Raw genomic sequence first — 23,321 nt, 5'->3', positions numbered from 1 at the left:
GAGCAAAGATGCTAGCTCACTGAAAGAAATACAGACTGAACAGGTATCTAATAAAGCAGGGATAGTAAAATGCTAATTGTCAAATCTGGGTGCTGAGAATGCAATATTCTTTCAAATGTCTATGTGTTTGAGAATTATCCTAAGAAAGTGGTACAAAACCTAGCACTGGTGAAGATGTGGAGAAACAGAACTCTTGCTCGCTGTTACCCCTTTTGAAGGGCTATCAAAATCTAAAATCTATATTAACAGTTGTATGCTTGGCAATTTTACTTCTACAAATTTACCTTACAAAAATGTACAAAGAAACGTGCACAAAACATGAAAAGAAACTATAAAAAACACACATAAGGATGTTTTAGTGATGCAAGGTTTGTGATAGCAAAAAAACGATCAATAATCCATGTGTCTACCAGAAAGATGCTGGTTAAATCATTTATGATATAGCCATACAGCTGGGATACTGTGCAGCTATTTAAAAGAAGACTTCCTGTCTTAAAATAGTAGATGAATAGGTCACTTTTCCCTTCTCACACAAGTAATCACCAAACAAGGAGAACAAGAAATACAAAAACTCTATTATCAGGGCACCTGGTGGCTCAGTCATTAAGTGTCTGCCTTTGGCTCAGGTCATGATCCCAGAGTCCTGGGATCATGACCTGAGCCGAAGGCAGCCGCCCAACCGACTGAGCCACCCAGGCGCCCCTAAATAAAAATCTTAAAAAAAAAAAAAAAAGAAGATAACCATAAGAGAAGAGAAAAAGTTTCAGAAACAATTCTTGAAAATTTTCCAAAAAAATAAAAGACATCTTCATAGGTTGAAAAGGTAAGTAAGTATGTTTCAGGAAAAATTTATCAAAACTATCAATACTGGCATATATCCTAATAAAGTTATAAAACTTTAAAGAGAAATTTCTTTGAGCAAAAAGAAAAATCTATAAAAGGGAAAAAAGCAGGTCGGCTTCAGATCTCTATCTGGCATTATTTTTTTAAAGATTTATTTATTCTGAGAGAGAGAGAGAGAAAAAGGGAGAGAGAGAAAGAGAGAGAGCTCATATGAGTGAGCACACCAGGAGAAGCAGAGGAAAAGGGAGAGAGAATCCCAAGCAGACTCTGCGCTGAGTGTGGAGCCCGATGCGGGGCTCGATCCCATGACCCTGAGATATTAACCTGAGTCGAAACCAAGAATCCGAGGCCAACTGACTGCGCTGCCCAGATGCCCCTCTCTCCCTAGAATTTAATGTTAGAATAAGAGGTCTCAAGGAAACAAACACTGATCCAAAATATTTATACCCAGCCAAACTACTATTAAAATTTAAAGGCAGTGGAGGGGCACCTGACTGGCTCAGTCAGAAGAATGTGCAAGTCTTGATCTTGGGGTCATGAGTTCGAGCTCCGTGTTGGGTGTAGCGATTACTTAAAGAGAAAAGAGAAAAAGGAAGAAAATTTAAAGGCAGTGGAAAAAAACAAACTTATGAAGAAAAAAGAATCCATGGAATATAGTTTCCCTGAGCCTTTCTTGAAGAAACTTGAAAAAGTCAGATTTTAGCCAACCACGAAACAAATGGAGAAACTGTAGCCAAAGGACTGCTGTGGGGACTGACTCCATTTTATTCTAGGTTTAAGGCTAATACAAATATTGTATGTATGGTTACATAACAGAATGTGAATATTATAAATCCTGAAAATGCAGAAATAAGAGTACCAAAAGCTGGGATAGAAGTAGGAGCAAAGATGGGAGGTAATACATAAACACTCTGATTTTCTTATCTTTTATATCTAGCCATCAAAATACAATAATTCAAAACTAATGTTTCAAGTTATAGAGCTACAGGTATATTTGGAGTTAGAGCAATGGTAAAACATGTAATGAAAAAAAAAACAGTGTAGAAGATGTGTCATTTTATGGTCATGCTAGCTTTAAACTTAAGAACAGGTGTAAACTTCCTTTTTTTTTAAAGATTTATTTATTTATTTGAGAGAGAGAGAGAGAGAGAGAAACAGAGGGCGAGCAAGTGGGGGAAGGGGCATAGGGAGAGGGAGAAAAATCCCAAGCAGACGCCCCACTAAGCACAGAGCCTAACGCGAGGCTTGATCCTAGGACCCTGAGATTATGACCTGAGCCAAAAATCAAGAGCTGGATGCTTAACCAACTACACTACCCAAGTGCCCCAGATGTAAACTGCTTTTATTCTAATTCATACACTCACCAGTATAAATAGAAGCTTCTCTAGCAGCAACAGGCATATTGGAGGTATTGGCTACCAAGGCTGTCCTCTTCATAATTGATTCCACCTTACCATCAACTTCCATCGTGAGCTAAAGGCAAACAATCTATTTTGATCCTCTAATTTCCAAATAGAACATTTTAGTCCCCCTTTTTACAATTTACCCATACTTAATCCCTCTTATAATCAGTTTTCCCAAAGTGGTATTTCCCATCACTCCAAACTTTTCTTCCTGCCCCACTGTGCTTTTATTTCATAAATGAAATCCATTATTTTATGGAAAAAGGAGTATTAGTTTAGCAACCTAGTAGAGCATATAAAACCGATATAAAGTTCCCATCCATAAATATTTTGTCTATTTTATCTTTCTCCTAATAACTGAAGACCATTAGACCACAAAAAGAAACTTTAAAGTATTTGACTGAAAAATTCAAATTCCTTTCCTTGAATATACAAATTGAATCACAAATATAATTAGAAAATTCCTTAAGAGATCCTTGACAAATGAGAGCATTTCTCTAGATCCAACACAAAGCTTTATTAATTGCCACTGAAAGTTGATTAGTGGTATTTTCTCGAGAATAATATTTGAAGCTTTATACATACGGACCTCTGGGAAGTCCCGGAGGACTTCGGACATCTCATTTCCTCGTTCACCACATCCTACATAGATGATCACATCACTGTTGGAATACTTGGATAGAGACTGTGAAATCACTGTCTTTCCACAGCCAAAAGCCCCTGGGATTGCAGTAGTTCCTCCCTGTACACATCTAAGCAAAGAAAACAGAGTGCATTACTTTATTTGCTAATAAATACTAACAAATAAAGTAGGTAAGTGACACAGAAATACAAGTTAAGGAAAGAAAGCACTTTGAAATATTTTCATCCTAAATACAAAGATAGATATACAGATACAGCTACAAAAATTGCTCCCCCAGTTGATACCTGTAACAGTGTACTTTTTTTTATTATCATTAGCATTTCTACCATCTTTAACAGCTGGAAAGTGAGAATATATGCTATAAGGTACCTGGGGAAAAGGAATTTGAAAATAAATAAAACAGTACTAATGATTTTTAGAATGCTTATATAGATTAGTTCAGGAAAGCACAATGTAGGAATTAAAGCTAAAAGACAAATTTAAACAACTTTACTAAGTTGTCTTCTGAGGCAAAAAATAGGACCTAAGAAAATCATATCCTGCCATAAAGGTTAATGAACGAAGACTTTTGTTAAGGTGTCATTGTCAATCCCCTTTTACACACTCAGTAACTATTTATAAAGTACTTCCTAGGCACTGCTTGGAGATACTGGAGAGACACCAGCAAATAAGATAGCCATGTTTCTGTCCGCACAGAGCTCACATTCCAGCGGGGTAAAATAAAGAGGCAGCTGGTGATTACAGCGCCATTTAGCAGCTACATTCAAACTTTCCCTACGAAGTGGCACAGGAGAGTGAACTACCCTTAAGGGCAGAGGAAAGTGCATGTCGTGGTGTGTGTCCGGGTGTGTGTGCACATGCTAAGTGTGTATGTAGAGCAAGTGGGTATAGGCAGGAGAAATGAAATGTAATGCTAAGGGAAATTTCTTTGCAATACTGTGTTTTATTATAAAATTCACAGAAACACTATAGCCTTAATAATAACGATAGACTTCTTCAATATAAAACTAATATGCATTAAAGTTTTTTTCTCCTTCAAACTTTTCAGTGACTTTGATAAACTAAGAAGGCATGTCCATTCATTCCATGGCTTTGTTTACCTCTCTCAAATCACTTTTAACTTGGGTGGGGAGGCAGGGCTGGGTGTGACCCAGTTTGGAAGTTCAATGTGAAATTCAATGTGAAAAGTGCTTTCATAGAGAATAGCCAAGGTGCTATGGGAGAACACCGGAAGGGATGCAAAGTCTGACACTGGATTGGAGTGGGGTTAGGAGATCCTTCTGACAGTAGCTAAGACCTGAAAGGAAACAGAAATTAGCCAGACAAAGGGAAATAATGTTCCAAGCAGAGGAAACAGCATACCCAAAGGTCCAGGGGCAAGAGGGAGCACTGCTTGAGGAACCAGAAGTCCTTCAGGATGCCTGGAAGATGGTATATAAGGAGCTTGGGCAGTCAAGTGGCTGAGATGATACTGGAAGGTAAGCAATAACCCGATCACAGATGGTTTTGTAAGGAGTTAAGGAGTATTTGTTTTAAGAGCAGTGAAGTGCAGTTAGGGGCTTCAAGCAAAACAGTGCAGGACCAGATACATGTTTTAGATGGGTCATTTTGTAACATGGACAATCACTTAGAAAGAAGGTAAGACTGAAGAGAAGTCTGATTAAATGTGATTATTACAGGAATTATGGTAGGATCCTTAATTAAAGTCATGGAGTAGGGATGAAAGACGTAGATTAAAAAATATCCAGGTAATAGAATAAAAGCACTTGTTCAATAATTAGATGTGGGCAGGTAAGAATGATCCTTGAGAGAAGTCACAGATTTTACATTAGGCATTTACCGGATGGATGACAGTGACATATGCTAAAAGAGGCAACAAAAAAAAGATGAGCAAGTTTCAAGGAAGAGAGTGGTGATTAAGATGATGATTTGAGCTATGAATATACTGACTCTGAGGCACCTCTAAGGCATTCAAAAGGAGAGGTATGAACGGAAGTGAACATGTGAGTCTGGAACTCACATGAGATCTGGGAGGAAGATACAGATGTGAAAGTCATCATTTTAATATTTAAGTCATGAGAGTGAAAAAACTCTAAGAAATATCAAAATTAAGGGAGAAGGGAACTGAAATAGAGAATAAGAACTTGTGGACAGAAGCTAATAGGAAAAACAAAGAAAGAGGGTATTTGAAGGAGGAAGGAGTAGAAAGCAATATCCAAAGTTGTAGCAATTAAGGAAATATTAAAACTTATTGAATTATCAGTACGGGAGTGAATGATGATGTTAGTGAGAGTAGTTTCAACCGGGTGGGCAACAGAGTGAGAGTGGGAAAAGTGGAGATGGCAAGTTTATTTTTTCAAGAGGTCTGGCTATGAAGATGAGGAGACAAGTAGTGGAAGGTAGAAAAGGGAAAGGATGGAGGGTAGAAATGTTTTCATTAGATGGGAGATAAAGGGAAGATAACCTTGAAGCTTATCTAAAGGGAGATAACCTAAAGTGAGGTCCCAGAGGAGACATGAGGTGGGATATACTCCAGAAAGAGGAAAGAGGAAGGAACGGATGGAAGTGTACATTAATTGAAGGAGTTTCAAATGTGATGACCTCTAACTTCTCTGTGAAGGCTCTAGCATGACCATTTGTTGCCAAAGAAGGAAGAATGGAGCTGAGGCCTTGAGGCAGGTGCAGATGTCTGAAACAGCTGCTGAGGAGAGGAGGAGAATGGTAAACAGGGAAATTCAGGACTGTGACCCAGCAGTGAGGTACTAACTTGCACTGATTATTTGATTTTCTCAGCAGCCTGTGTGTAGATCTGGAAGAAGGGTATCCCCTTCTGGACTGATTCACAGTTGGGATTTTGCTGGGTGGGTGTAACAAAAACAAAGGAACAAGAAAATTTAGTATACTGGCAAATATGCAGAAAATTGACAAACTAGTAAGCTTAAGCTAGATACTGAAGGATATGGAAACAGGAAGTGCTGACTAATAAGTCACGAGAAACAGCGAGAACAACTCAGAGGGTAGGTTTCAAGGGTCAGTGGGACGTATGTGGGTCAGTGATCAAGGGTGAAGGAGTTACTGTATCATGGCTTCAGTCTTTTCTGTGAATTAAATGATTAAGTCATTTGTTGAAAGTAAAGCAGGGTATGGTGAAGCCTGAGAATTAAAGATGTTTTAAGCAGTCAAAGAAAATGGCAAAGAGTAGACTATAAATTAATAGAGAGTCCTGAGCAGCATGGAGAGCTCCACTGATTTTAGAAACCACCAACTTATAGTGATACCAATCAACTAAATCCAGGATAACTTAATAAAGATAGTTATATCTTTGGGCATAGATTTTCTTCTGGAAATTTTATTTTTTCAGAAAGTTTTAGAAAAAAAAACTTTCCTTTTGCAACTGTGAAACAATAAATTTTCAATGATTTGACTCTATAATAAGCATTGGCAATATATGAATGTATTTATCTAGTTCACTATTATTTCTCTAGATAAAATTTATTATAGGATTAGCACATTAAATCTTTATCTATAAAGCAGTGAAACAAAAAGCACATATAATCCTCTGAGGAAAAATCACAGGACACAGCTCAAACTTACGGAAAAAGGGCATCAAGGACCCTCTGGCCAGTCAATAAGGGATGATTAGCCGGCAGCTTCTCAGTGACAGGCCGAACTTGACGTACAGGCCATACCTGGACCATGCTAAACTTTTCCTTTATACCTTCAAATTCAAGCTCCAAGACAACATCCTATAAAAATACAGCAGGATGTTAAGTACAGTCAAATTTATGAACATTCCTTCCTCCAAAATCAAAGTAATCCCAGATTCCTCTTGAGGTGGAGAGGTGGTATGTGGAAGTGGAGAAGGAGATTTGTACTTCTTATTGCAAATCTTTATATAGAATTCTCATTTTTTTTGACCAGGTGTACTTATTACTATTTCAAGAATTAAAAAATAGGAGTTTTTGAGAAAGAGGTATTTCAAGTAACAAAGGAATAGTTAAATAAATTATATGGATATGCACAGGGACAAGTCTTAAAAGATATAGAAATGAAATGGGGGAGAAATAAAAATTTTCATAATTTACTTTGTATTCTTTCATTTACTTTATTACAATGCTCTTACACTGATTTAATTAAAATACTTACCTATTATGAACCCTGAAATACTCAATAAAGTTCAATATTAAATAGTTACAAAAGCAAAAAGGTAATACTCTAACATTTATGAACACTGGAATGGTTTCAACTATTCACAAACAACCCCAACATCACAGACCTACAGAAAGCAGTAACTTTGTTGATACGTGAATTTGAATTATCTACCTCAGAGTGTTTCTTCCATGTAGGAGTGTGTGAGTCTCTAAAGCTAGTGAGTCAGGCTGGCTGACTGCCCAGAATCCCAATCTTAACTCTTTTGTTCTCTATATTTTGTAGAGAACAGACTTACTCTTGAGAAATGATTAGAAAAGTATTCTTGTATCACATTTTGTTGGGAACAGATTATTTGTTACAATGGTCTTCTTAATAAAGTTATCTTCATACCCACAAAGACAATAATGAGTCTACTGTACTTGATATGATGTGACTATCAATAACATTAAAGGACTAAGTTTTAAGTAGCTCATCCAGAGTTATAATTCATATAATCCATCATACAATTTATTATGTAAATATAGACTGACAGTTAAAATCAAAGTAAGTCTATTCTACGCCTAAAGAATCAGGGCTTTAAGTAATGTCGCATAAGAAGGTAGGAAAATGTTATACTACATATTGCTTTCCGTTAAAAAAAAAAAGCAAACAGGGCGCCTGGGTGGCTCAGTTAAGCGACTGCCTTCGGCTCAGGTCATGATCCTGGACTCCCGGGATCGAGTCCCGCATCGGGCTCCCTGCTCGGCGGGGAGTCTGCTTCTCCCTCTGACCCTCCTCCCTCTCATGCTCTCTGTCTCTCATTCTGTCTCAAATAAATAAATAAAATCTTAAAAAAAAAAAAAAGCAAACAACTCAATATGTTCTGCTTTTTGTATTCCCAAGCCCAAGTTTAAAAATAAAATCATAAAAAAATCTTAAAAAAATAATTATAGGAATTATTTACAGCAAACAACAGGTGTTGGCAAGGATGTGGAGAAAGGGGAGCCCTCTTGCACTGTTGGTGGGAATGCAAACTGGTGCAGCTACTCTGGAAAATAGTATGGTGGTTCCTCAAAAAGTTAAAAATAGAACTACCCTATGACCCAGCAATTACACTACTAGGTAATTACCCAGAAGATACAAAAATACTGATTCAAAGGGGTACATGCATGCCAATGTTTATAGCAGCATTATCAACAATAGTCAAATTATGGAAAGAGCCCAAATATCCATCCACTGGTGAATGGATAAAGAAGAGGTGGTATATATCTACAATGGAATATTAGCCATAAAAAAAGAATGAAATCTTGCCATCTGCAACAATGTGGATGAAGCTAGAGAGTACTATGCTAAAAGTGAAATAAGTCAGTCACAGAAAGACAAACACCATAGGATTTCACTTGTATGTGAAATTTAAGAAAAATAGATGAACACAGGGGGAAAAAAAAAGGGAGGCAACCATAAAACAGACTTTTAACTGTAGAGAACAAACTGAGAGTTACTGGAGGGGAGATGGGTGGGAGATGGGCTAAGTGGATGATGGGTATTAAAGAGGCCACTTGTGATGAGCGCTGGATTTTATATGTAACTGATAAATCACTAAATTCTGCACCGGAAACTAATATAGCACTGTATGTTAGCTAAGAGGAATTTAAACAAAAACTTGAAAAAAGTGAATAAGGGAATCTAACGTACAACATGATGACTGTAGTTAACAGTTTGTGTTATATACTTGAAAGTTGCTAACAGAGTAGATCTTAAATGTTCTCACCACACAGACACAAAAATTAAGTACATGATGTGGGGCGCCTGGGTGGCTCAGTTGGTTAAGCGACTGCCTTCGGCTCAGGTCATGATCCTGGAGTCCCTGGATCGAGTCCCGCACCGGGCTCCCTGCTCGGCGGGGAGCCTGCTTCTGCCTCTGACCCTCCCCCCTCTCATGTGCTCTCTCTCATTCTCTCTGTCTCAAATAAAAAAAAAAAAAATCTTTAAGTACATGATGTGTTAACTAACCCTATTGTGGTAATCATTTTATAATAGATAAGCAAATTAAATCATCATGGTAAAAAAAAATTATGGAGTGATTTAAAACCTACACATTAAGTATCAATTCTATGACTATATAGGACACTAAAATGGGACAATTATCAGGTAGGGCCACACTATGAGATAAAGTTTATACAATACTTACTGAGGTATCATAATTTCCAGGTGGAGCAATGTAAGTTACAGTTCCTCTGTTTCGTGGGGGTAACATGATTTTGTGTTTGATGAGTGAGTTCTCATTGACAATTCCATAAATATCTCCACCAGTGATGTGACTACCAACCTAGAGAACAAATGCATTTGCTGTTAAATGTTCAAAGAAGCATCAAGCTGTTTAATGTTTAAATAAATGTCAAGTAGATTCATATTTGCTGCTGCTATTATTTAAATCATTTGCCTCACTCATCAATAAAACATATTAGTTCTATAATTCTTCTAGTACATTTAAAGAAAAATTTAAACTATGCTTCTGTGGTCTATTTTTATTTGACTAAAGTACAAAATAGTTCACTAAACATCCATTTCACATTCTTTCACCAACTTTAGAAACCTTGGTTATAAAGACATACCCGTAGGTTTTTGCAAGGTGTAAAATCCCATTTGACATCTCTGCTAAGAGCGGACACATTTACTCCTCTGGGAATGTAGATACTTTGAGTCTGACTGCTGATATCTGACAAAGGTCTCTGAATACCATCAAAAATGGCGCCCATGATGCCAGGCCCGAGCTCTACTGAGAGGGGTTTACCAGTGCGGAGTACAGGATCGCCAACAGATACACCAGCTAGAAACAGTAGTTGAGGAAAACTCACTATGAAAGTTTAGAGACACTATAAGAAGGAAACACCACAGCTGAACAGGAAATGCTACTTAAGAAGCTAAAACAGAAATTCTCAAACTTTCTTAGTTTGCAACATCCTCAGTGTTTCAGTAACTGTTTCACAGTGACCTATGACAAAAGATATATTTAATAATTCCATTTATTAAATAGTTCTATCCAACCAACTTAATAAATACATATGTCCTAACAACTGTCACTTTAAGAGAAAAATATATATAGAGACTTAAAGAAAAAAATAGTATTTTAATTTCATTTTTAAATAACATCAGTTCCTCAAATGGGATGTAAGTGCCTATTGGGCAATGTAAAATTTTCAAATCTTAGAATCAGACTGAACGCCTGCTCCACATTTATTTTTGTACGATACCTGCTTTTTAGCTTAACAATCACCAAACACTCAGCTTTGCAAAGATATGACATCATTGACAAAAACATAGTGAGGCTGAATAATGAAAGTGTCTATTAACTGAAGCTACTGGTTCACATGATGTCTGACAACATGTCTAATATTCCTGTGTTAACCTCAAAAATTTTAAATATCCTGGCACATCAAATGAGTTTGCAGCAGCTGCCCAGTGTGCCTTCTGCACAGTTTGGGAACCATAGAGCTAAAAGCAGAAGCAATACATTGTTGTTTTCTTTTTTTTTTACTACTGAGGAATATCAGTCCCCTAGAAAGGATATTAGTACCTGGGCAAAACCTTAAAATCTTAAGAATTAAGAAGTGGTTTTGAAAAGGAAAAGAAGAAAACCTGCACATAAGCACACTGAAACCATGTTGCTCTCACATACTTGTTTTGACAGGAGTAAAATCAGTACAACTTTTACTGACAGCAACTCAGTAAAATCTATCAAAATTTAAAACGCATAAACCTTGACCCAAGAATCCAACTTCCGTGAATTCACACTATAGTTACACTATAACTCTGTTTATAATATATATAGACTAGACAAAACCAAAATTTCTATCATTAAAGAGATTAATAAATTATGGTATATTCGTATGATGGAATTCTATGTAGCTGTAAAAAAAAAAAAAAAAAAAAAAAAAAAAAAAAAAAAATTTCTAAAAAAAAATCTAAAAAAAGTATTTTAATTTCCAATATGAAACTTTTCAAACCTAGAGCAAAGTTGAAGGAATTTTACAGTGAATTCTTTTATCTACCAGTTAGATCTTACCATTAACATTTTCCTATACTTTATCACATACCTATCCATCTTCCATAATACATATATTTTTAAGTAAAAAAAGCAAGGTGTAGAACAATGCATATAATATGTGGTCTTTTGGGAAAAAAGGTTAGAAAAATAACATATTTATATTTGTTCATATATGCAATTAACAAACTAGAAGGATATACAATAAAAGGAATTAATAAAAATGGCTGCATGCATGCATGTGTGTTTTGAAAATTGGCCAGATATAGGATGACAATGGTGGAGAGGGTTGTCACTGTATACATGTTCATTTGTTTTTATTTTAAGTCTTCAAACCACATAAAAGATTGAAAGATAAAGCTAACATTAGGAAAAAAACCCTTAAAAAATCCTTTTAATTAGTCATGATTTCATAGCTACAAAGACTTCTAATTTTATTTAAATTTTCAGATGATTTTATTTTGATTTAGCACCCTAGTACTCAGAGCAGTTACCTGAAAAAATGTATTTTATTATGGCAAAAAGTATTAAGTAAAGCTTAATTAAATACCCAAAGAACTAATGCTGTCCCTATATTTATAGCAACATTACTTACAATAGCCAAGATATGTAAGTAACCTAAGTGTCCACTGATAGATTAATGGAAAAAGACAATGCAGCATGTGTGTGTGTGTGTGTGTATAGAATATTGTGGCATATGTATATAGAGAGAATATATTGTGTTTTATATATATACACACGTTATATTACACAATAAAATATTACTCAGCCACAAAAAAAAAAAGAAATCTTGCCATTTGCGACAACATGGGTGGACCTAGAAGGTCCGTGAAATAAGTGAGACAGAGAAATATAGAGAAAAAGAAATACCATATAATTTCACTTACGTGTGGGAATCTAGAAAACAAAACAAATGAACAAATAAAAACAGAGACAGATTCATTAAATACAGAGAACAACCTAGTGGTTGCCAGAGGGGAGAAGGTTGGGTGGATGGGCGAAATAGGTGAAGGATATTAAGAGGTACAAACTTCTAGTTATAAAATAAATTAGTCATGGGGATAAAAAGGTACAGCATGGGGAATATAGTCAATAATACTGTAATAACTTTGTAACTCTGTTACAATAACAGAGGGGAACTACACTTACCATGGTGAGCATTTCACAAAGCATGTAATTGTCAAATCCCTATGTTATACACCTGAAACTAATATAATATTGTATGTCAACTCTACTTCAATAAAAATTTTTTAAAAATAATAATAAATAAGAAGAATTAATGCTGATCTTGAGAATCAATTTAAGTAAAACATATAAGTAAAGTTAAAAAAAAGTGGTTCCTCTTCGCAAAGCCTAACACGTTATCTCTTTTTCATAGAAAACTGAAAACAAATACTATGTTTAAAAGCCAAAAGTATGATAATCAAACAAGTAGTAAAGATTCCCTAGTGCTAAAGCTATAATGTAACATGTCATCCAGCATTATTTATTAGGATAAAGAGTAGTGACTGATTTATTTATGAATTTTCTATTTTAAATAGAATTTTAACCATATAAATCGATGTTATTCTGTTTATGCTTTCCTCTACAGTATGTGTCACTCTTAAGAAAAATGGAACTGGAGGGTATTTTGCTGAGCGAAATAAGTCAATCAGAGAAAGACATGTATCATATGATCTCACTGATATGAGGAATTCTTAATCTCAGGAAACAAACTGAGGGTTGCTGGAGTGGTGGGGGTGGAAGGGATGGGGTGGCTGGGTGATAGACATTGGGGAGGGTATGTGCTATGCTGAGCGCTGCGAATTGTCTAAGACTGTTGAATCACAGACCTGTACCTCTGAAACAAATAATACATTATATGTTAAAAAAAAAGAAGAAGAAGAAGATAGCAGGAAGGGAAAAATGAAGGGGGGGAAATCGGAGGGGGAGACGAACCATGAGAGACCATGGACTCTGAGAAACAAACTGAGGGTTCTAGAGGGAAGGGGGATGGGGGTATGGGTTAGCCTGGTGATGGGTATTAAAGAGGGCACATACTGCATGGAGCACTGGGTGTTATACGCAAACAATGAATCATGGAACACCACATCAAAAACTAATGATGTAATGTATGGTGATTAACATAACATAATAAAATTAAATTAAAAAAAAAAAGAAAAGTTGTAATTGGTTTCCCGTGTTTGTGAACTACCAAAATAGTAAGAGCAATGAAAGTTCAGAAGATAATACTAATTTCTTAAAATAAGATCATTAATTCCTAGTATCTTTTCTGAAATTCCTGTGTAAGTCAGGTTTCTTTACAACACCCAACATTTCATGCTTTTGATACAATTGGTTGTTGCTGCTTCCACCTCTGCCATAAATCCTTAAATTCTGACTTGTACAAAGTGGCAAGAAATTGAACCAAGAAAGGATACAAGTCTCTTCATACACCTGGATAGTAGCCATGTCACCCTCCAATCGGATAATCTCTCCAACCAGCTCACTGTGGCCCACTCTCACCAGCTCATACATGGCTGCACCTGCCATGTCACAGGCTGTAACCACTGAAAAGAACAAATGAATATTTGGCAACTTAAGATTCTGTGAATAGTTACAGATAATTGAAATATCTGATTAATCCAATAATACATCTCTCTCACATATTAAGAAAAATAAAATACCCACTAAGAAACATATATACAGTTTCACAAAAATATGCATTTTTAGCATACAATATACAGGTAAACAAAATAAATATGTTAGGCTAAAGCTTATTCATTTCATTTACATAATATGTATGAAAACTTTTTTCAAAAAATCTGAAGTTCTATATGGCAAACTCTTACCTAGCAGCATTGAGACACATTTTGATCAACACAAGTTGCTATAAAACATGGAATGATGGATTTGGGAACAATAAAAAATTTTTTAAACTAAAATTGGCACAAGAGCTTTAGCTAGTAGCATGGTAGAATGCCACAGAATTATCAGTTTGCTGTGCTGTCATCATTCCTTTGAGAAATAATATTTAAAATAACATCTTTATTTTCATTTCTAACACTTCATATTAGTGGTTCTTAAAACTCTTCTGGGACGGGCGCCTGGGTGGCTCAGTTGGTTGGGCGGCTGCCTTCGGCTCAGGTCATGGTCCTGGAGTCCCGGGATCGAGTCCCGCATTGGGCTCCCTGCTCGGCAGGGAGTCTGCTTCTCCCTCTTACCCTCCTCTCTCTCATGCTCTCTGTCTCTCATTCTCTCTGTCTCAAAAAAAAAAAAAAATCTAAAAAAAAAAACCAAAACTCTTCTGGGACAAGGACCCCTTTGATAAACTAATGACAGCTCTTCCTAGAAAAACTCACATATGCATCTAAAAAATTTTTTTCAGGGGCACCTGGCTCAGTTGGCAGAGCATGCAACTCCTGATTTTGGGGTTGTGAGTTCGAGCCCCATGTTGGGTGTAGAGAGTACCTAAAACATAAATCTTTAAAAAATAATAATACTTTTTTTTTCACAGACCTTTCATCCTTTCATAAGGATGTTTATAATCAGTCATCACCACTGGGTGAAGTCCTGATTAAGAATCCTTATTTCTTATATATACTGAACCAGAATTTCTACTTACTTTTAGATCATGTTGTCTAGTAAGTAAAAGTTATTTTTCTGGGAGGCAGGGAAAGTCATACATTTTCAGATATGTGTAGGAATAACTGTATTTTTAATATTTAGCCTTCTGATACAATTAATTAGAACTATGTATTAGGTAATATTCAAGTAGAAACCATTAAAGTATTAATATTTAATTAACTTGGGTTAGAACAATGAAGATTTGTTAATTTCATAAATATTTACCTCTATATCTACTATGTAAGAATAATTAAGATGAACTGAAATGAAAGAAACAACTAAAATTTTATTTTATTATTTTTTAAGTGGGGGGAAGGGAGAGGAAGAGAGAGAATCTTTTTTTTTTTTTAAGATTTTATTTATTTACTTGACAGAGAGCGAGCACAAGGAGGGAGAGTGGCAGGCAGAGGGAGAGGGAGAAGCAGGCTCCTCGCAGAGCAAGGGAAGCCTGATGTGGGACTCGATCCCAGGACCCCGGGATCATGACCTGAGTCGAAGGCAGTCGCTTAAGCAACTGAGCCACCCAGGCACCCAGAAGAGAGAGAATCTGAAGCAGGCTCCCCACCCGGCATGGAGCCTGACTCTGGGCTCAATTTCACAACCCTGAGATCATGACCCGAGCCGAAATCAAGAGTTCGACACTTAAGTGACTAAGCCACTCAGGTGCCCCTAAAATTTTAAATCATATTTCATAAGCCCCAAAGTATGCCATTTCTCTATCATTTTATTAAGTACTTAAGAATAATAAATAGGTTCCAGGAGCAGTTAACTACAAGTTTCAGAAAAATATTTTTATCTAAACTCTTTTGATGGTGTTCTTTTTTGTCTTTTCCCTAAAAATTCTTGAGTGTTGCCTGACTTTCCTAAAGACCCCTCTGATCATCAAGGGGAAAATTGTTTCTCAGAATGGCAAGAGGTTGAAAACAGTGAAATGTATTTTTGCCAATGAGTTCATGTTCAAACACCAAATTCTAAGCTATAGAAGCTTCATAGGGAGAAATAAACACTGTGATTGACTGACTTCATTTGCATAAACACCGAAAAAAGGTGATCACCTCTACTGTGATTAAAACAAAAAAGCCTATAGCATGAGGTTTATAAAAAGACATAAGGAAAAATATTCATGGCACGAAGGATTATAAATCAATGAGCAGGTTTACCTATGGAAAACTGTGAATCATATTTTGCAGTTGGAATAAAATGAATACTAGAATGAGATTTATCATTTAAAATGCAATACCCCAAGTTCTGGCAGAATAAACAAAGTTTTTAAACTGCTTTCCATTGCTCTCACGTCATAAAACTTCTTTCCCACAGATAGCTAGTTATGCAATATATGAAATTAACGTTCAGAGAAATTTAAATATACAAAGAGCCAAGGATGATATTGTTGAGAAACGCTCTGAAAAAAATTATTTCAGTTCAAATGACATAAACATATATTTACTGAATGCCCATTATCTGTAAGGTATTACATACTAAAAACTAAAAACTTTATATAGCCTTTTTACCTCAGATTTAACAAAAAAAATCAAGACCTATCTAAAACTCTGAACACCAATTATACATTTACATAATAAATAGGATGTCACAAATTAGTGCCCAATAATTATCAAATTAAGATAATGAATGCCAGAGAAGCTCTTATGATGGAGGTATTACCACATTCTTATAGCAACTATGAAATCTTTTAGGGACAAATAGAACTTATTCAGGTAAACAGAAACCTGTGTATTTTACCCAAAAAACCTTGAAAAGACATTAATTGAAGTTAGGAATCTTTACTATTGAGATTATTACATATTACTTACCAGGTCCTGAGACCCCATGCACATAACCAAACGTGCTTTCTTTATCTTCATCAAGTATTTTGGGTAGCTTGGAGAAATCCATCATGTTAATTTACCTATGGTTTAAAAAAAAAAGTTATAATTACAAACCTGAAAGCAAAAGAACTGACATAAGTAGTCAACTCTCATCATCGGTCTATTCTTGAGCTATTACCACTTTTTCAGAGTAAAATATAAAATTCCTAAAATTTGGTTAAAGTACCTCATTCCTGGATGGACTACAGTTATTAAAATTCAAAATTACATATTCCTATGCAAACTATTCCAGAGAATATACAAAGGAGCATAATAAACAACATGAAGTCTTTCCAATGGCTTATCCAGCCCTATAACATCTTGTCCCCCTGCCATTACCACTCTAAGCTCCTCTCCAGCTACTCTTCCCCTTAATCATTCTGGATACACATACTGAACTCTTTGCCATTTCTCAAAAACATATACATTCTGCCCCAGGATCTTTGTACTTGTTCCCCTGCCTGGAGTATTCTTCACCCAGATAGCCACTCCTATCCCTCTTTCAGGTCTAAATGTTGCCTTCTCTGAGGCGCTTCTCTGGCCATCTGTTTAAAATTGCAACATACCTCTCTCCTTCCCTGCTTCACTCTTCACCATCTGACAAATTACATCTTACAATAAAAAATTTTTTTAATGTATTATCTATCTTTATAATTTTTCTGACAGGTATCTTACAATATCTTACCCACCTTTATAACTTTTCTGACAAATTATATCTTACAATAAAAAAATTTTTAATGTATTATCTATCTATAATTTTTCTGGAAGCAATTTTCCTTTTTCTTCTTTTTTTTTTAAAGCAGAACACAGAGCAGTTTAAAAAATTCAGTTCAACTTATTTATGGGTGTGCAATCTCAAAAAAACCCTAAAGAATGAACTATTCAAGTCCAAACAGAAAACTGGTTGCAGATGTCAAAGTAGAAAGTTTATTTCTGATTGCTGGACTAACTTAATAATTATTGGCAATTTAATAAGGGAGATAAAATACATGTGCATATAAAAAGCTAATAATGTCCCCAAACAACCATAAAGTAAGGGTAACAGATCAATATGTAACTGAGTACCAAATAATACACACTTATTTACTAAAAGTACAAAGATTAGAATGCTTAGGGAAGACTTCTTGAAGGTCAGGTAGAATTAGCATAAACTACGAAAAGGAGGACAGCAAAGGCATTCCAGATGGGGGAAATAACAAGAACAAAAGAATGGAAATAAAATTTGCAGGAACAGTTAACAGACCAGTCTGACCAGAATAAAAGGTTTATATTAAGGCAACAGTGAAAAATAAGGATGCAAAGGTAGACAGACTAATGTGTAGGTCTTGAAATGAATACCAAGTGGACTTTAGCCTATAAACAATAGGAAACAACCAAGGTGGAACTGTTATGAGAAGGATGATGTTTAATTCAACTAACAGATTAAAGTAGGGGAGGGAATGCAGGCAAGATGAGAAGTTGAAAAGCTCTGGAAATACTTATGGCTTGAGTGTCAATGGAATTCAATTTATTAAATGTTTATTGAGCTCCTACCTTGAAAAAGCACTGTGTTGAACTTAGGGAACTTAGGGACTAAGGACTGTGAATAAAAGGAGCTTTCACTGGCTTTAAACAAATGTACTATAAAGCAAAATGACTTTAGTGTTCAAAATCACAACACACTGGGCATGAGTAGTATAGTGGTGGAGCACAGCTGCCTTCCAAAATGACAACACACTGGGAGCAGAGGAGAAATTGATTCAGATGTGGGACAAGTGCAAACCAATATGGATGAGGTAAGGGGAACAGGTAAGTGGAAAGTAAGTTTTGAGGCTGACTAAGTTGAGTCCAGACAGAAAGAATACAGAAAGAAAAAGGAAAAACAAACCTTGAGATCTGGGGATTAATTCAAGCAGGGCTGAGTATTGTTTTTGTCTTTCTGGAGCCACTGAAGGATCACTACGGAAACATATACTCCATGGGGCACAATTTGTAATCCATTAACCAAGATACAAAAGAATTGGGGAGGAGAGTGTAGCAATGAAGTCATTAACAGTGGAGTTCTGGCTTGATACACTCTGTGGCTTCAGAAGGGGAATGGTGGATAAGGCTAACAAGGAAGAATTGAGTGATTAAAGAAACAAGTATGAGTGAAAACAAAGATGAAAACCACATGGAGATACAGGAGACTTGCAAGTGAGAAGCATATGATCAAAGGGTCAAGAAAAGTACCAAGAACTTAAACATGGCATCGGTGATAGGTAGAGACTATCAAGGCTGGTAATTTATTGATAAAGGGTAGGGTATACTTATATCCACTGGAAACAATGGAACTGAATTAGAAAGAAAAAAATAAACCAGATACCACAGTCACAAGTGTCACAATAAAAGAGACAAAGATTGTTGTGTTCTCAATAGGAAAATTAAACTGGAATAAGGGCAGTTGAGGGAGGAAGTAAAGAAAAGGGGAAATTGGTTTACTAGGATTTTCCAGCTTCCTTAAGATGCAGAACAAGGGACTGTTAAGTAAGCAGCTATGGAACTGCAAAAGACTGGAATATAAAAAGAACAAATTTTTCTAGAAACCACTTAGATAACAAGAAAAAAACAAAGTTTAATGACAAACATTTCTTTGGGAAATGGGCTGGGCAAAGTCTTCAAAGAAATAGTGAACAAACAAATGAGGTCAAATTTTAATCTTCAGAAAAAGAAATTTTCAAAGTCAGAAGACAACGTGATAATCACAGTCTAACTTCTTCCTCAAATACGGATATTTCCTACATAGCATGCATGATACATGGTCACCTGCCGATTAAAGTGGAAATAGCATGAAATTTTGAGTCAGCAGACTTTAGACACCCTGGTTCTACCAGTGACATGCTGCAGGAGGATCTGGACAAATCAAAATCTCTTCGTATCTTCATTTGAAAAGTAATAATGCTAATACCTACCCCACAGTTGTGACTGAATTACAAATTTGTTGAATGTTCCTTGTGAAATGTAAAATGCTTACAAGAATTTTATCAGTAATACCACTATTTAAGCAGGGCTTCAATGTTGAAAAAGCCATTTTGTTTTTAAAAAATCTCCCCTTAGTGTCTTATATCCCACATAAATCTACTTCTCCATTGCTTCTACCCTCTGGCCCTATTTCTTCCAACCACTGTAGCCACAGAGGATGTCCCTCTCCCAAGGAAATTCTCTGTAGTGCCTTTAACTCTCAAAAAATTTTTTCAGCTCTTTCTCTCCCGAGGCTACTTTTTTCTGGAAGGATTTCAAAATATCAATGTTTGTTTTATTTATTTATTTTTAAAGATTCTGTTTATTTGAGAGAGAGAGAGAGAGAGAGCACATGAGCGGGGTGGGGGGGGGAGTGGGGAGCAGTGGGAGAGCGACAAGCAGACTCTGTGCTGAGCGTGGAGCCTGATCCCACGACCCAACCTGGAGGATCACGACATGAGCCAAAATCAAGAGTCAGATGCTCAACCAACTGAGCCACCCAGGTGCTCCTCAATGTTTCTTTTAAAGGGGAGCAAATAAAATAAAAAATAACATTCTAAATGTTATGCAAGTAAGAACTGAAGTGTACCATTTCATCTGTCCTGGCTGCTTCTTTTAATTAAAACAGAGACCAAGACTTTTGAGTCAGAAAGATTGAGTTTGAATTTATAAATTACATCCTCAGGCAAATCAAATTCTTTCAAACTTCTGAACCTCAGTTTCATCTGTAAAATCTAATGGGGTTGTTGCATGGCGCCTGAAAGTAAGCCTAACAGAAAAGTAATGGTGATGACTACTAACTGTATTCTGTTAATACAAGCTAATCTTGCCTAATTTCCAAAAAGCACCTAGTATATTCCTACCTTCCTGTTACTTGAACCAAATCTAGGCACTTGGCTCGTTTTTTTCTTAGCTATTAAGTGTATATTACCGTAACTTTATTTTTTAAAACTAAATAGATTTTAAGCATCGAAGATGTGCCAGGTGCTATGTGTTACAGGTTGAAAATATAAAATATAATGGAGTAATAAGACACAATCTCTCCCCCAAGGAACTTCTGGCCTGGTGGGATATAAAGGCAAACAGGTAGTTACAATAAGTGACACATGTGCTCTCATAGGAGCTGTCAGGCTGATTTGGAAGAGCATAAAGCAAAGGCATCAAACCTGGACTTGGCAGGACAGGAATGACTTAGAACAGGGTAAGCAGAGTCTTGAAGGATAAACAAGGAGACATGATTCAGTAGAGCTTCTTCATAGATGATTCAAATCTTCCAGGGTTCATGAAGGTATTCTGGAGAGAGTTCATGAGGCAATACAGGTATCTGTTCTGATTTTTTAAAATAAGTATTTATATACATTCCCTTTAAAACAACAGTGAGAACCTCCAAATGTATGAGCAATGATGAGTGGAAATCAAAGGGGTTATTCATGATTCAGCTGCCTTGCGGGTTTATCACTCAGCTGAATAATTCTAGCCACCATGGAAACTAATGATTCTATAGTTTAACTGTATTATTTTGAGGCACATATTATTTAATTTATGTCAAAGACAGCAGACAATAGAAACAGTGACATCAAACTAATAAGAGAATTAAGAGCCTAAATAATAATTCTATAAATTTAGAGATGCTTTCACCAGATCCACAAACCTGCATTCATCTGTTTAATATTCTTTTATAGCAAATCAAGATGATTCTACTTTTTAAAAAGTCAATGTTAAGAGGAGAAATATATGATAATGATTATGTGTAACTTAGCTTTTTCTACTCCATTGTGTTACATGCAGAGAAGTGGTTGCAAATACATCCCCAAAACAGCATCTTTCAGGACAAAGTAAGAAAATTATGAAAACATGAGTTTTTAAAATGTAAAATGCAGGCATTCCCAGGAGTTTTGTCCATTTTGATGTTTTAACACAGTTAAATTTTAATCTCGGCTCCAGCAACTCAAACCTTTCCGCTTGCTGTGCACCTGCCTGGAAAGTGTTTCCTCACTCCCAGAAATAGTCCCCCTGCTCCCATTGTCATCCTCAATGCTCTTACCCTGCTTTTCTTCATAGCAACTACCTGAAAGAATATAATTTTTCTTTTTAATTCACTTTTTTATTATCTGTGTCACTACCTACAATGCAAGTTTCATGAGGGCAAAGAAAACAGTGCCTGGGCAAAGAAAATAAGCACTCAGTGAATAGTTACTTAATAACTTCATACCCACTAATACCACTTCCATTTTACAAATGGGAAACCCAGGCAATGGAGATTTAAGTAACTTTGCCCAAGATCCCCAAATTGGCAAGCTTTACAGGTGGGATTTGAACCTCAGCAGTCTGACTCCAATGCCCATGCTCCCTAAGCCCTGCACTCTCTGCCTCAATTAACTAGGCTGATTTCTCTCGTTTGCATCTAAACAATCCTATATGGTAGGAAGGACAACAGTCTCTGCCTCCAGGTAACAGTGTTATCAAATTAGACAGGGAGATGCAGCATCCAGATTCTCCTTCAAGAAAGGACAGGGAGTATTGTCAGCGGACAGCCAGCAGCTGTCACTCCTTCAGGGTTGGCCTCAGATGCAGAGAGCTGCCTGGCCAACATTCACATCCTTCGCCGGCCACCTGCACCTGGTGACCAAGCAAAGCGGAGGTATAAAGACCCAGCCATGTCAACCAGATGTGGGATACTCTCACAAGTAATACTCACTCCAGATCTCCCCACAGGGTCAGCTAAGGCTTTTCCAGGCTTGAATTGGATTTCAACTTCTCTGCCCAATTAGGCGTCTGCCCCCTTCCTTTCACATGTGTTGATCCCTAACCAACATCTTATACAATAGACTCTTTTTTGGCATCTGATTCCAGAGAACCCAAAATGCTCAAATAATGAAGAAAGTGAATAATTACTCCCTGGATAACTAAAACTTAGACTCTCACTTGAACCACAACAATCTTTGGCCTGTTTTCTTAGTTATCTTGTAACTAGTTATTCTGCAAAGGAGGAAAGAAATACAAAAGTGGCTTTAGAAAGTAGGGCACTTAGGACAATGCTTGGGCTAAGTCAAGCAACTGACATAGACGCCAGGTCCCCATACAACCAAAGCCTTAGTTTCTTCCAGAACTTGCTTTTTGTCCTTCAACATAAAACTTAGAACCCATCATCAGTAGTTATAGGAACAGAAGTCCCAATTAAGAGTTTATTTAACTTCTAAAGTACTTTTCCTGATAGAGTTGGAAAATATGTTTTCCAGGTCCGGAAGTTTTTGGCTCCAGCTTCTTAACACTTAAACACTTTGAGAAACTTCCATGGACTGCTCCAAGGTAATAAGCTTTTTGAACATTAAATTTTCAATTCCCACAGCACTGAGATAAGGGTTCCCATTGTACTTCTAAAGCTTTTTCACCAAAGCACCCCAGTAGGAGAAAAACAAGTAAACAGTGAATAAATACCCCTCTATCTCCTCCCAATCTTGACAGAGAACAGGATATTATAGCTTTCTACTGTAAGCAGGGAAAGTTCTTTTTTTTAGAGAGAGAGAATGCACGCGCTTTCTCTCTCTCTCTCTCTGAGTGAGCAGGGGGCGGGGGAGGCATGCAGAGAGAGGGAGAGAGAGAATCTTAAGCAGGCTCCATGTTCAGCACTGAGCCTGAAGCAGAGCTCCATCTCAAGACCCTGAGATCATGACCGAAGCCGAATCAAGAGTTGGATACTTAACCAACTGAGACACCCAGGCACCCCCAGAAAAATGTCTTTGTATGCTCTTGTACATTCTCTTAATCCAAACAAGTTTTGCACTCTATTAATATACAATATCTGT

The 23,321-nt window shown here is 36.4% G+C and overlaps 1 protein-coding gene across 2 annotated transcripts in view; it reads right to left on the bottom strand.

The window, feature by feature from the left end:
* ATP6V1A (ATPase H+ transporting V1 subunit A) overlaps nt 1–23,321 on the bottom strand; it is a 58,115-nt gene that overhangs the window by 14,828 nt on the left and 19,966 nt on the right. For both annotated transcript variants that reach the window (XM_044919700.1, XM_021692384.1), the window contains exons 2-8: nt 16,483–16,577; nt 13,486–13,614; nt 9,636–9,850; nt 9,212–9,349; nt 6,484–6,635; nt 2,836–2,998; nt 2,208–2,316 (exon numbers count right to left, since the gene is read on the bottom strand). In XM_044919700.1, coding sequence (XP_044775635.1) covers nt 2,208–2,316; nt 2,836–2,998; nt 6,484–6,635; nt 9,212–9,349; nt 9,636–9,850; nt 13,486–13,614; nt 16,483–16,567 — 991 coding nt within the window. In that variant the 5' untranslated portion in view covers nt 16,568–16,577. The remainder of the gene's footprint in view (nt 1–2,207; nt 2,317–2,835; nt 2,999–6,483; nt 6,636–9,211; nt 9,350–9,635; nt 9,851–13,485; nt 13,615–16,482; nt 16,578–23,321) is intronic.

Source organism: Neomonachus schauinslandi, chromosome 1 (genome assembly GCF_002201575.2).
Source record: "Neomonachus schauinslandi chromosome 1, ASM220157v2, whole genome shotgun sequence".
Classification (NCBI taxonomy): Eukaryota; Metazoa; Chordata; class Mammalia; order Carnivora; family Phocidae; genus Neomonachus; species Neomonachus schauinslandi.
The sequence above is the reverse complement of the archived record's forward strand: the minus strand, read 5'-3'. Positions and strand labels throughout refer to the sequence as shown.